The sequence below is a fragment of the Paralichthys olivaceus genome, chromosome 2 (assembly GCF_024713975.1).
Source record: "Paralichthys olivaceus isolate ysfri-2021 chromosome 2, ASM2471397v2, whole genome shotgun sequence".
Lineage (NCBI taxonomy): Eukaryota > Metazoa > Chordata > Actinopteri > Pleuronectiformes > Paralichthyidae > Paralichthys > Paralichthys olivaceus.
In genome coordinates, this window is record NC_091094.1 from 16,311,647 (window position 1) to 16,324,391 (window position 12,745).

General features: G+C 40.2%; 1 protein-coding gene across 4 annotated transcripts in view; it reads right to left on the minus strand.

Moving 5' to 3' along the window:
* Window positions 1–977: 977 nt before the first annotated feature.
* The window catches only part of dip2bb (disco-interacting protein 2 homolog Bb), a 38,803-nt gene continuing 27,035 nt past the window's right edge, over window positions 978–12,745 (minus strand). For 2 of the 4 annotated variants that reach the window (XM_020086623.2, XM_069539098.1), the window contains 18 exons: window positions 12,334–12,448; window positions 11,952–12,153; window positions 11,352–11,464; window positions 11,039–11,062; window positions 10,455–10,535; window positions 9,658–9,781; window positions 9,437–9,558; window positions 8,964–9,075; window positions 7,979–8,088; window positions 7,744–7,874; window positions 7,479–7,647; window positions 6,656–6,826; window positions 6,505–6,566; window positions 5,919–5,976; window positions 5,733–5,807; window positions 5,470–5,644; window positions 5,121–5,244; window positions 978–4,096 (listed from right to left, as the gene is read on the minus strand). In XM_020086623.2, coding sequence (XP_019942182.1) covers window positions 3,844–4,096; window positions 5,121–5,244; window positions 5,470–5,644; window positions 5,733–5,807; window positions 5,919–5,976; window positions 6,505–6,566; window positions 6,656–6,826; window positions 7,479–7,647; window positions 7,744–7,874; window positions 7,979–8,088; window positions 8,964–9,075; window positions 9,437–9,558; window positions 9,658–9,781; window positions 10,455–10,535; window positions 11,039–11,062; window positions 11,352–11,464; window positions 11,952–12,153; window positions 12,334–12,448 — 2,221 coding nt within the window. In that variant the 3' untranslated portion in view covers window positions 978–3,843. The remainder of the gene's footprint in view (window positions 4,097–5,120; window positions 5,245–5,469; window positions 5,645–5,732; window positions 5,808–5,918; window positions 5,977–6,504; window positions 6,567–6,655; window positions 6,827–7,478; window positions 7,648–7,743; window positions 7,875–7,978; window positions 8,089–8,963; window positions 9,076–9,436; window positions 9,559–9,657; window positions 9,782–10,454; window positions 10,536–11,038; window positions 11,063–11,351; window positions 11,465–11,951; window positions 12,154–12,333; window positions 12,449–12,745) is intronic. The other 2 variants (XM_020086624.2, XM_069539108.1) reach the window with 1 other exon arrangement.

Here is a 12,745-nt window from a genome sequence, read left to right on the forward strand (position 1 = left end):
ATATTACTCCACTAAAATGATGCGACTGCTGCACTTACTTTTTGCATCCAAGATCTGACACTCAACACATATGGTTAACTAATACAATATGATCTATTAGCACAGACCACAGAGTAATACATTCACCACTGAAAATGAGCTTTGCATTAACCTGCTATAAGATTTCAATATTTCTCACATCAATAACAAAGACAGGGGGCATTCTGCATTGTGAGTACTTTTAATAAGTAATACATTTTGTTTACAATACTTGTGTACTTCTAATTTTATGGTTGGTCTTTTGTTACTTGCACCCAAGAATGTACATGTGATTATGGCTAGGCTCTTGAAAGTACACCTGTACAATATAGCCTACTTTAAGACTACTCTGCTTTTGTTTGTATCTATTTTGTAGAAGTTAATTTTAAGTACAATGCTTACTTTGTATAGTTTAACAATTCTCATTGATGTTTCCTGTCACATCAATGTTTGCTTCATTCATATATGAAAATGAAATTGCAGAGATTTGACACATTTGAGTACTTGAGGTTGGGCTTCCTCCTATACTGAAACTCACATGAATGATCCTGTACTCGGTTACTGATCTCTTGAAGAAACCTCTGTTCATTATGTCTACAATTGCATCAAAAGGGTTCCCAGTTCTTTATCTGACAAAGCTCTATTCTATATAAATTTCACAGCATGAGTTGGTGATTTGTCTATGCGTGTCGGCCCTGTGACATACTGATGAGCTGGCCAATCTATAACAGGATGGACAATTTTCAGTATGTTGGCTAAGGGCTGATTTATTCATGTATCGTATTATTTGACATGAACCAGCAGAAAAATATTTTGATGTTACTTGGAATTTGCCTATAAAAATATTATGTCATTTCCAATATGTCAAACTCAAAATCATATAATCCAAAAAGGCTCTGACATTAGGATTTGTTTCAGTCTCTGTTCCATTATTACTAAACTCATAAATATTCACACACTTTCAATGATTAAATGTTTTTGTTTATTCATTATTACTTTTACATAAAGTATAAAACAAAGTACAACAATTCAAAATATAAAATAAGTGAGAAAAACAGGAAGGGGTGTACCGTCTTTATTTGTTAACTACACAAGTCGAAACACCTCCCTATAGTGTTAAAGATTCATCAGTGGATCACACCCTAATGGAGCAAGTTTAGAATTGACCAAATAATCAATCAAAATATCAACAGAAAAACTGAAGAGAGATGAACACGGTCTTAAGTACACTACTGGTTAAATTTCATCAGTCATCTGTTCTTTGTTATTACAAAATGTATAAGCATGTCTATTTCAACAGAATGTGCAAGCTTGGAAATTAAATTGCACTGTCTTTGGGATTGCATAGTGTGTTAGAACTCTGACGGAGAAAGAGAGTGGAAATCTCCCACTGAAGCAGGTAGATGGTGGATGGACACTGGCAACAGTAACCCCTCTTTTTGCTCATTAAGTTGGAAAGATTTTCAATGATAACAAGGATTTTTTTTGGACAAACATCTACATTTTATGGGTAATATTCACAAATTGCACCAAGGGACCACCTGGTCCATCCCTGTGTTATGAGTTTTATTCCCTGAATAAACGGTTTCACATAGATTTATATAAATGTGTGTGTATGTATATATCTCCCCCACTTGTGCCTCGGGATGAGATGTGCCTCAAGCTGATTTCTTCTTGTGCTTGGCTGAGTCATGCAAACGTTCTGCTGGATGCAATGTTAAAGCTTAAATGAAGTGCTGTTAGTTGTTTTTTCTAGGGTTGACTTTATACTGGGGGAAAAAAAATCAAATGTAAAGCAGAATATTTCTAAAACTATTAACATATTCAACCAAACATGTAACAGGGGCAGTTAAATCAATCGTTCAAATGTTAAGTCCACACAGTAGAAACCTACTGTAAGTACCACCAGTGCAAAGTGCTGTAAATTTAATGGATCATATTCCTGTTCTTTCTATTATTGTGTTTGTCATGATCGGAAGTTGTGATGGGACATTTATAAAAGTCAAAATATAACCCAAAAAAAAGCTATTTACATGTTGTTATTAAAGGTAAATCACTGAACAAACAAGCTATAAATTATGGCAAAGAGTACATGGACATCAGAAGACTGCAGGACACCAAACACATTTTGATGCAGCGATTATTTACCCTTTTCTTTTGTATATTATTCGTTAATTGCAAATCAAAGGTGTTTCAGATGTGGCTCAGCTCTGCAACTGCATTTTCAAGTGCTTTTTAAATCCAGTGACTGAACACAAAATAAGTCAGATACATGATTGCTCTCCTCTATTGAGCACAGACTTACAGTACCAACAACAGTGCTGTTGGAATTCAAGGTAATTCTTTACAAAGTCGCACAAACACAAAACACAGTTCGATTGAACTCTTACAGTGCAGAGAGGAAAAGGAAAACGCAGAACTCTCTAACACGATTATAATACAATACAAAGTGAGAGGAGCGTGATTCATATGATGGTAATGGATATTAGATACAGTTGTGGGCCTGTTTTTGTATGTTTTACAAAATAACCTGGTCGCATAGAAAACAGTCATGATATTGGTTTTAGCTTTCTCCTCACGTCATGTTTTTTTTAGTGGCCGACAGGAAAGGTTCCTGGCGTTAACAGATTCAGCCCTCCTGATAAAACTCTCCCTCAAACCCCTCAAGCAAGATAACCGCTGAATAATATATGCCCCTGAACCATTACCTTTAATGCCTCATTGTTATAATAAAATAGATCCTTTTTTTGGAGAAAGTGCAATGTTATATCTAACCTGACTAACGACACTTTAAAGTTATTGATTTCAATTACACAGCTAGTATTCCACTTCAAAAGTACTGTCAAAACTGTCAAATCTTATTTACAATCTTCTCTCTGCTACTTATTCTCATCTGCCAGCACAACTGTCCATCAGAAACCATCAACCAAGAGAGATGAATCAAGCATTTATACATTTATACAATTAAAAATAGCTATACAGTAACATACAGTATCTAAAATACAGCGAGGCCTTTTGATGCCGTGCAGAATATGGCGTCTTTCCTCTTTTTACTTTGCTCCCTTTGGACATCTGTCAGAATTTCCACAACTGGTCAAAACCACAGGAGAATTAACAGCCACAGGAATGTATGACTGAAGTTTTATAAGGCAGGAAATATACGATAGCAGGAAAATCTATTTGGCTTCATTATCATGGGACAAAATAATCATTTGAAATCATTTACACAGACTGACACTTTTTGCTATTAGTTTAAAGGTTCTGTTTTCACGTGTCCTCTTTTATATATCCGTGTTAGTGAAAAATGACAAGGGCTTAGCACGTGCCATGTGTGCATTAGTTTAAAAGCTGTATGTAAAAATATTTTAAATTGTAGATTTTAGTCTAGTAGCTCTTGGAATCTGTGTCGACACAAAAGGGAAAGTGTTTGAATCAGTTTGTGGTGAGTACAGAATGAGAGGATGGATTTTTACAAAGACATGAATAAAGTATCTGTATTAAAAGTGGTCCTGTTGTATGTGTTCTTTGCCTCTTTACCCCCAAAAATGTGCAACAGGGGCTTTTTTTTCTCTTTACCATATGCAATACACGTTGCTCCGATCCCATTTGCAAAATTCTATCTATAAAACACAGTGAACAGCTGCAATCATGGCAGATCCAGTCACAGACATGCAGTGGCCAAGATATGCTGGTGTCATACAGGGCTGGGTGGCAGTTTTATGTGTTTCATGCTTTTCCTTCTCGTAACCTGCCAGCTTAGAAAGTTAAATGTTTGGATGAGGGTGCAGAAGCATCCAGACTGTGAGTGATGGCAGAACAGACCAATTACATGTTGTAAGCGACATAGATGGGATCCAGCTGGTCGGCGAGGAAAGAGTCACGGAGGTGCATGCGTTGCTTCTCTCCCCTGGAGTTGATGGGTATGACCCCAGGATCCACGATGACCACCACGCCCACAATGAGGTGGTGCTCCTCCAGGACCACGTTGGTGATCAGAGGCACCAGGTCCAGCGCGTCCTGCTCTGAGCCGCACAGTTCCGACACCACCACCAGCAGGTTGGTCCATGTAAACACAGCACTGTGAGGAAGAAGATCAGGTGAGGGTGGGGTTCAACATCTGTGATCTTCTACATTTTGGGAATGATGTTTAACATAAAGTTTTATACACAGTTCATTTTTATTGATATTTTTGTTACATTTTATTTCTTTTGTTCAGTTTTTATCTCTGCATTGTAAGGTGACCTTGAGCGCTGTGAAAGGCAGCTATAAATGAAAACATTTTTTCTAATTATTACTAAGGAAATTCTGTTTATACACTTTCTTGGCAAGAGTTAGACGAAAAGATGTTCATACACAAAATGTGATGCTCTGGTTTGCAGAGCACAAAGATTAAAAACAGGTGGAAACAGCTCAGCAGTTTACTTATAAAGATTAACAGGTAGATTTACCCACCAGCACCTCTAAAGATCACTTAAATCCATATTATAAACAAGAATACACTATACAAATATTTTAAATATTTAGTTACCTTTAGAAAGAGACATGCTTAGGCTTCTTTCCCCATTTCCAGTTTTTATGTCAAGCTAAGCAGCTGCTATCTATAGATTCATATTAATGTAAGTACATGAGAGTGGGAAAGAAAGTAAAGAAAACACTAAACTATTCCTAACTGGACAAGGTTTTAGTGAAATCAAAACTTCTGTCATTCTGTTTTTGCTCAGGCAGCACTGCAGAGTCCCATAATAGGGGCACGGTTCAGTCGTTGAATAAAAGCAATAATAAAGTAAATAAAAGAGACTTTTATGCCCTGGTGAGGGTTTTTCAGCTAATAAAATAAACAGAGATTAAACAGATAATAATCATACTTCAATCCACATTTTCCTTCAGCTAAAATCATGATAATCATCATCATAAAGTGCTTTATGGCAGAATTTTATATAACAAAAAGATGTGCAGAAGTACAGATCAAACTCTTAAACACAGTGAAGTTAAATGTGTCACAAAATTCGTTATTATTTAACCATTTGCACTTGGTGGTGGATTTCCTGAAATATTTTAATCGGCATGTGTCACGTAGATCATGTGTACAAGAGCATTCTCACCTCTCAGCGATACTGCGGTGAGCCCGGGACACTGAGGTTTCAATGTCGATGGGGTGGTAACGCAGCCCTCGTAGCTCCAAGGTCTCATCCAGTGACCCGACCACAAAGAGAGCATCGTGCCGATCTGAGCGCAGAGACACAGACGACATAATCGACCCAGAGAAGATTGTAGACGAAGCAGAGGGAAAAGTGTGAGCAGCCAGGAGTGTGTTTACTCCAGTTTGACGGATTTTATTCATCGCAATGCCTTGTCCATCGTTGTGTACATAATTTACAATCTCTAAAAACTTTGTGGATACAATCTATTTCGTCTTGAATCTAGGTTTAAGCTCCATCAGGGTCTATTTACCTCCACTGGCCTCCAACAGCTCGGTCCTCTTCACAAAACCCAAGTATCCAGTTCTGGCCCACAGCGTCTGAGGATCTCCGAAGCTGAGTTTGGTGTTGAAGTGGTCGGCCTGAAGACTCTCCTCTCCATAGATGGTGTAGTAGCCGCTGGCAGTGTGAGGGCTGTTCACCCAGACCTAAGAATGAGAGGTTAACACTGGGTCACAGTTGGCGTCACAGGGGTGAACACTTAAAACTGAGTGTCTGTTCACGTCTTCTTTTCACCTCTCCCAGATGAGAATCACCGAGTGGGCCTCTGGTCTCTGGATTGACGATTATCACCCGCACACCAGGCAGAATCTAAAAACAACGAGAAATTTAAAACCACTATGGAATATACTGTTAATATTCCTTTAACTAACACTTCACACACTAAGTCTACACCACAGGAATAGATATGGAGCATCTCACCTTGCCAGATTCCATTAGAGGAAGACTTTGAGGTGCTCCTCGCTCCACCAGCCTCACCCTGAAACAACACATACACATATAAGCCGGCAAAATTTAAAACAAAACGTTTTCTATACCCACTTATTTGAAAACTTCAAGTGATATTGTAATGATTTAAAATTGAAAACCTTTTGAATTAGTGTGATAGACACATGAGTTGTTTTCAGACATACACTCTGAAAAATCTCCAGAAAATTGGGTTTGATTCGTAGTAAGAAAATGTCCAGAACATTCAGTGGAGGAGTGGTAGTGCCTGAGCAGAGCAGCAGGAAGTGATATGTAAATTCTGCTGCAGAAAGCACAGGGTTTGTTGATATCTTTCCTGCTTCTAACATGCTCTCACTCTGATATTTTACGAGGGGGCTGGCAGGTCAGTGCATGTCTGAAAGTAGCTACAGGTTGTGTGCAGTTTATTAGATTGTTTCAAGTAATTTTAAGGCAGCTCAGGAAACAAATCTACACAAAATGAAACCTAAACTCCATACAGATATTGTAGACCTTACCGTTCAAAAAATAGTCCAAACTACAATAATCCACCTGTTCTTACCTGTCATGGCGGAGGGACTTCATGTCCACATACACAGTACAGGGATCTGGACCAGTAGTGCCCTGTGAAGAGGACAGGCACATACAGGTCAGACTGGAGGTGTAGCTCACAGTGTGTCTACGTAATGCCAGGCTGTGTGTGGCTGGTGTACCTGCATGCAGATGGCCAGGTTCACCCTGGAACCAAAAGCCGTGCTGACAGCTCGGGGTGACAGCCCCACATCCTTAAACAGCTTGGAGAAGGAGTGTGTGAGGGCCAGGCGAGGGCGTTCCTCTGCTATCACCACGCAGCTCCGCACGCACGACAGGTTTACACCACGAGTCTGAAACACAAACACACACACACAGAGTGATAATTGAATTCAAAAGAATCCATATTTGTTGTGATTAACGTTTCTCTTTGACCCCATTTAGATCTGGTATTACCATCCGCCCTGAGGGATCCGATCACTAGTGGTCAGCTCTAAGTACAGGTCTGAACGCTCCCCAATGTCCTGAGATCCCATAACTCAAACCACACCCTGAGGTGGTCTGGGACGCATGTGGCCACATTATTTTTGCTGTGTGAACACAAATGTGGCCTGTCTGAGGAACCGTCTACTCAGCTGAAGTCCTCTGACACACTTAAGTTTTGTAATAAAATCAAATGTATTCTTACGCTTGTTATTGACGATACATTGATTAGTTTGTGGCCACAATAGACACATTGATCACCACATAATGATTGATACTTTTTTTAATTAGTAAAATCGTTCTTCATTTAATACCTCCTGACTCCTCTCTTTACATCTCTCTCTCGCTTGCACCTACACCTACACACACACACACACCTACACACCCACACACACCCACACACACACACACACACACACACACACACACACACACACACACACACACACACACACACACACACACACACTCAGGAAGAATGTTAAAACCAGGTATGAACAGAGCTTTGTGTGTGGCTTGTACCTTGAGTAACTCAGTCTGAGTGCCCAGTCCTTTAGTGCAGAGCTCCATGACAGAGTAGGAGCAGAAGGTGTCTCTAACACGGTACTGACTGAGCGTGCTCAGCCACAGAGACAAGCAGCTCTCCAACTCAAAGGGAGGAATCAGGATGGACTGGTGACCTGAGTAAACACTGTGAGACGAGAGATTCAGGAGAACAAGTGAATGAGTAGAGACTCATCTCAGAGAAAAACCATTGGTGCATGAAGTGGGTGACAGATTTCTGTACCTTGCGAGGCACCACAAGACAAAGCCCAGGCCACAGTAAGGATCCAGGCAGATGGCTATTTGGCGAGAGGAGTAGAGTTCACACTGCAGCTTTACAGAGCGACAGAGTGCACTGACTGCTGCATGAGAGATCTGTCATGAACAAGAAGACACTTGGTGAGAGGCATTTAAAATCGCAGCATCTGTATAACAGCAGGTGGACCACAATTTTTGAAAATTGATTTCTTGTGTCTGACCTTGACTCCAGTGAGCATGCCTGTGGTGGACACACTGAAGTCCAGATAAGCTATCATCTCCGCTGTGGGCGGCTTGTAGATCTGTGGAGGCCGTCGGCGAGGGAGGTCGTCTGCAGGAACACCAACAGTGAATGTTTTACGGAGGAAAAAAATACACATCAAATGAATCAGCAATGATGCTAGAGAATGTTATCACCACCAGGTGTATCTCAGATCTGATCAGATATGATCTACTGGTTGTGCAACTTATTCAAATACTTTTTTCTTCACATCGCAAAAAACAAACAAACCACAGCGAAGGCAGCAACATCAATCTACCCACTGAGCGGTTATGATGATAACAGGAGGAGACATTGCAGAGAAATGTCCCACTTCCTGTTTGGCTTAATGCTGTAAACTGTGTTACAGTTAACACTCTGTAATAACTGATATGAATGTTCATGACACTGTGCACGTTACACTCAATATACTACTTACTACTGAGGAGCCTGTTTAAATCTTTTATTAATGAGTAAATCAGTTATTGTAACAATTCATATATTGTTAATTTAGAGTACTGTCATTCTATTACAAATATTTGATGCAATGAGGGTAAATGAGAAAGACACAAACACTGAACTATGGTTTGATAGTGTTGGAAAAGTGTGATGGAGTATTGAAGTAGTGGTAGTATTAAAGAAATTCAAATTTTGAGATTTCAAGAATAATGTTGAGAGTAAAGTCGTAATATATTTGTAATTTAATTTGAAAATGTCATATTAAGAGAATTAAGTCCCAATCTAATCTTAAGTCCCAGAACAGGCCTGTTTCACTAACATGTTGACATGTCACAGTGTAAAAAGCACAGATGTAAATAATCAAATGAAAGATGGTTGAATTCCATTTAGTTGCTTGAGTTTCAGGGTCACAGCAATGAGGCTCACTGTCACACTACCAGAACTGAGCCAACATGTCCGCTCTGCTCTGTATATCTTGTATATCTTACCTGTGTCGATGATTATTGGCCACGTTTTAATGTTTACAGAGGCTGCAGCCTCCTTAGAGCGAAGTGTCCTCATGAGGTTTTGAGTGGTGAGGATACATGCAGCTTTACTGACCTGGTGAGAGAACATAAGCAGGATTCAACAAGAGAAGCTACTACAAATAGTCAAAAGTTACAAAACAACTCGAAGTACATGTAAAATACAGTGTTGTGTTGTACAAAATATGATTAAGCCTGAGTGAGACGTTTTGAGGCCGACACTAGACTTCTGAGAGTTGTTTGGGAGCTGATCTGCTGAAATGAATTTGTGACCAAGATTTTAGAGATGGAAAACATTTCAAGGAAAAGCTATGACGTTACTTTCACATTGAGTCATTCGTCTGATTCTTGGTGAGCTGCAGTATTTTTGTTGGGACTCACAAACCCTTGAGCATGACACACACAGGTGCACGTGCAAAGAGCACACATACACTTACATCAATAATCATTCGAACAGTAGGCAGTGTGGCTGCTAAGTTCTGAGGGTGTGGAGGTCTGACGTTGACAGGAACACATCCAGCATAAAGACAGCCATAGAAGGCGGCTATCAAATCAATGCCTGTGAGAAAGATGGAGGACAAAGGTGGAATAAAAGAAGGAGAGAAAACCGTCCATGATGAACAATAATCAATGGGAGAAAGCTGGAAGTAGAGCCTACCAGGAGGATAGAGCAGAACTACATTCTCTCCGGTGTTGATGCTGCCTTTCTCTGTGAGCGCTGCTGCGATCTTCTCAGCTCGCTTATGAAGCTGGACGCAGGACGCTGTGCTCACTGCTACACCCTGGAGGACAGGAAGAAATAATGAGAGAGAGATACAGGTTCAGAAACACAAGGTGTAATTCACATTTACATTATCTGTGTGTATTAAAGTAAAACCAAAGTAACAAACATATGAGTGGATCTACAAGAGAGAACTGTAATCCCCTTAGATCCAGCTCCTAAGTCAAGTATACTTCTCTGTAAGAGTGGGGGGTTACATTCTACTAGGTGCCATTCGAGTTTGATTATTTTTTACTGTTCTTATCATAACCCTACCTAAAGCTGCCTTCTTCTGCCCGTTGCTGTAAGTGTCCATTGTTGTTTGTGTTGGCATTTGCTGTGGTTGTATCATCATATACATTTTAAGTTTTTGTTGTTCTTGTCTTTGTTATTTTGATTTTATCACCTAAATGGCTCAAAAACATCGGGCCAGAGGACTCACTGGTTACCAAAACATCTGGCTATGGTTGAAAATTAGCTAGCTGGCAAATAAATAGAGAAATGAAATGAAAACTGTATTCACCAGTTCTGTCAGGGCCACTTTAGAGAAAACTATTTTGATTTCATTAATTGCAGTAAGTTATATTTGGCAGTATATCTCTGGTCTGGGACCTCCCTGCCTTTCTGTGAACCGAGCAGCATCAATGACAATACACGACAGGAGGTGGTGAAGTGCGAAGTCTGGGTTAGGGTACCTTTGCATTGAGGAGAACATAGAGGACGTGGTCTGGGTCCGTCTGTGCCCTCCACTGTAGAGCCTCCGTCAAATACTGATGCTGTGATAGGAAGAGATAAGTAATTAGATGTGTAAACTGTACATGTGAGGTAGTGATTAAATAAACTGTGTACATTATAAACACAACCATGAAGAGGTTATACAGGGAGAGGTTTGTGCTGATGGAATCACACCTATTCACAAATAGAACAAAATAAAGTGAAGCTCAGAGACTGTGCACCTCAGCAGACAGCCTTCTGACGTAAATGATCTCTTGCCAACGTGCAAACAATTTACACCACATGCTCCTCTGCCAATCCAGCTTTTAATATAATGAACAATAACTTAGGATGTGAAAGGGTATGTCTGCAGTAAAACAAGGGAAATTTACAGAAGGTGCATTTAAGATAATAACAAAAACATGCACTGCATTTTTTTTTTTTCTACTTGTCCCACATTTTGACACAAGCACGAAAAATAAAAACCACAATACACTATAGATAAGAGCACGGTGAGAATAAACAAAGGTTTGGGGAAGATGCCAGAAGGGGCTGTGACTCTTACCATCACAGTGGGCCACATACAGAGCTACATCCAGAGAGAGACCAGAGGAAAAAGAGAGAAGAGTCCAGATTTTTCTTTTACATCTATAGAAGTGAGCTCTGGCCGAGGTTGTGCCATTGTGACATTGGCAGTGGAAAGTTCTCAAATCTCACTATTTACCTCAATAATACACTGTAAGCAAAAGTACTGATTGTGTTTCCAGCTGCTTCTTAAGTAAATACAAGTGACTCTTATGAAAATGTGGTTGAAAAGTTATCAGATTCATAATTAGTGGTTGGTTGAATATTGTTAAAATGCTCACGGTCACACTAACCTTCCGCACGAGATCCTGGTCGTCAATCATGCCGAGGTCCCTGCCCGCAGCCTGTGCAATCCTCTTCCCTGCCACCAGGTTGCCTACCATAACGGATGCAGGACCTACACCAACTGCAAGAAAAGGGCAGTGTGTATAAGAAAGAGTTAGAGAGGGAAGGGTAGGGCGAGAAAGACCAAAAAGACAGGAAAGAATAATGATCCTGTCAGAATCAACCACAGGTGTAAATCACATGTCACAGAAAAGAAAATGAATTTAGTGTAAATAATAAGGATTCTGTTCAATGTAGTTGAATTCAAATGTGCAGATTTTGTGACTTTTGTGTGACAGTTTACAGCCAATGTGGCAGGAATATTACTTTATCCAAATTTAGAAAATGTTACGTGTGCGTTATGTAAAACTACTGACCAGGCTCTTTTTTTCTACAAAACACTTTATACTCAGTCCCACTCTTGCACGCAGGCCTGAGTCAGCAGTTTCTCTCTTTCCTTTGGGATTCAGTTAGTAACTCAGGCGTCACTTCATGAGGGAATCTTATACACGCACAAAGCTAAACATAACAACTACAATGTTGGAATCTCCATTTTATCATCTATGTACCTGGCTGCTTCTGGCGGGGCTTGGGCAGGTTGGTGACACACGTGTGGGGACACATGAGGATGTTGCAGGGGTGCAAGCTGCCGTCTAAGAAGAACTGCTTGGTGTCGGAGATGTGGATGCCACCCAGGGGGGTTTTAGGTAAGGTGTTGGCCGGAACCAGAGCCAGACAGTAGAGGCCCACCTGGTGGATGCTGTCGATAGCCTGCAGAGGAAACCAAACACAAAGAAGAGCTTGATGGCAACACAAAGTCTGTTTCTTCATTATACACACACTGAATGGAGATCTTCAGCTCAACTCTGTATGGAGCAGCCTTCAGAGGAGAAAGAAAGAAGAAAAGCTGCTTCATAATATAAACACTTGAAGGGTGATGATGTGATTTACCTGAAGCACTCGACTCATCCACTGGAAACTGTCCTCCTCACTGGCATCAGGCCTCTGCTCCGCCACAATCACTACTCTCTCATCATAGAACACTGTGACAGAAAACACAGCGATCCTGACACACACACACACACACACACACACACACACACACAGAAACACAATCGAATACATTGAAGTGTATTAAGTCATCAGTGGAAGTCATCTGTAGAAAAGCAGTTTAAATGCATCCTGAAATTCTCCAAGGTCCCTCACTAACCAACACTGAAACTACAGCTGCTTCCACACATGCACTGAACTCTGAATATTATCCAAAGGGAATATTTCTTCAGAGACTTTAAAGAGAGCAGGTAAACTAAGTTTTTAACACATGACGATACAAAACAAACCATTATTATATATTTAAATATTT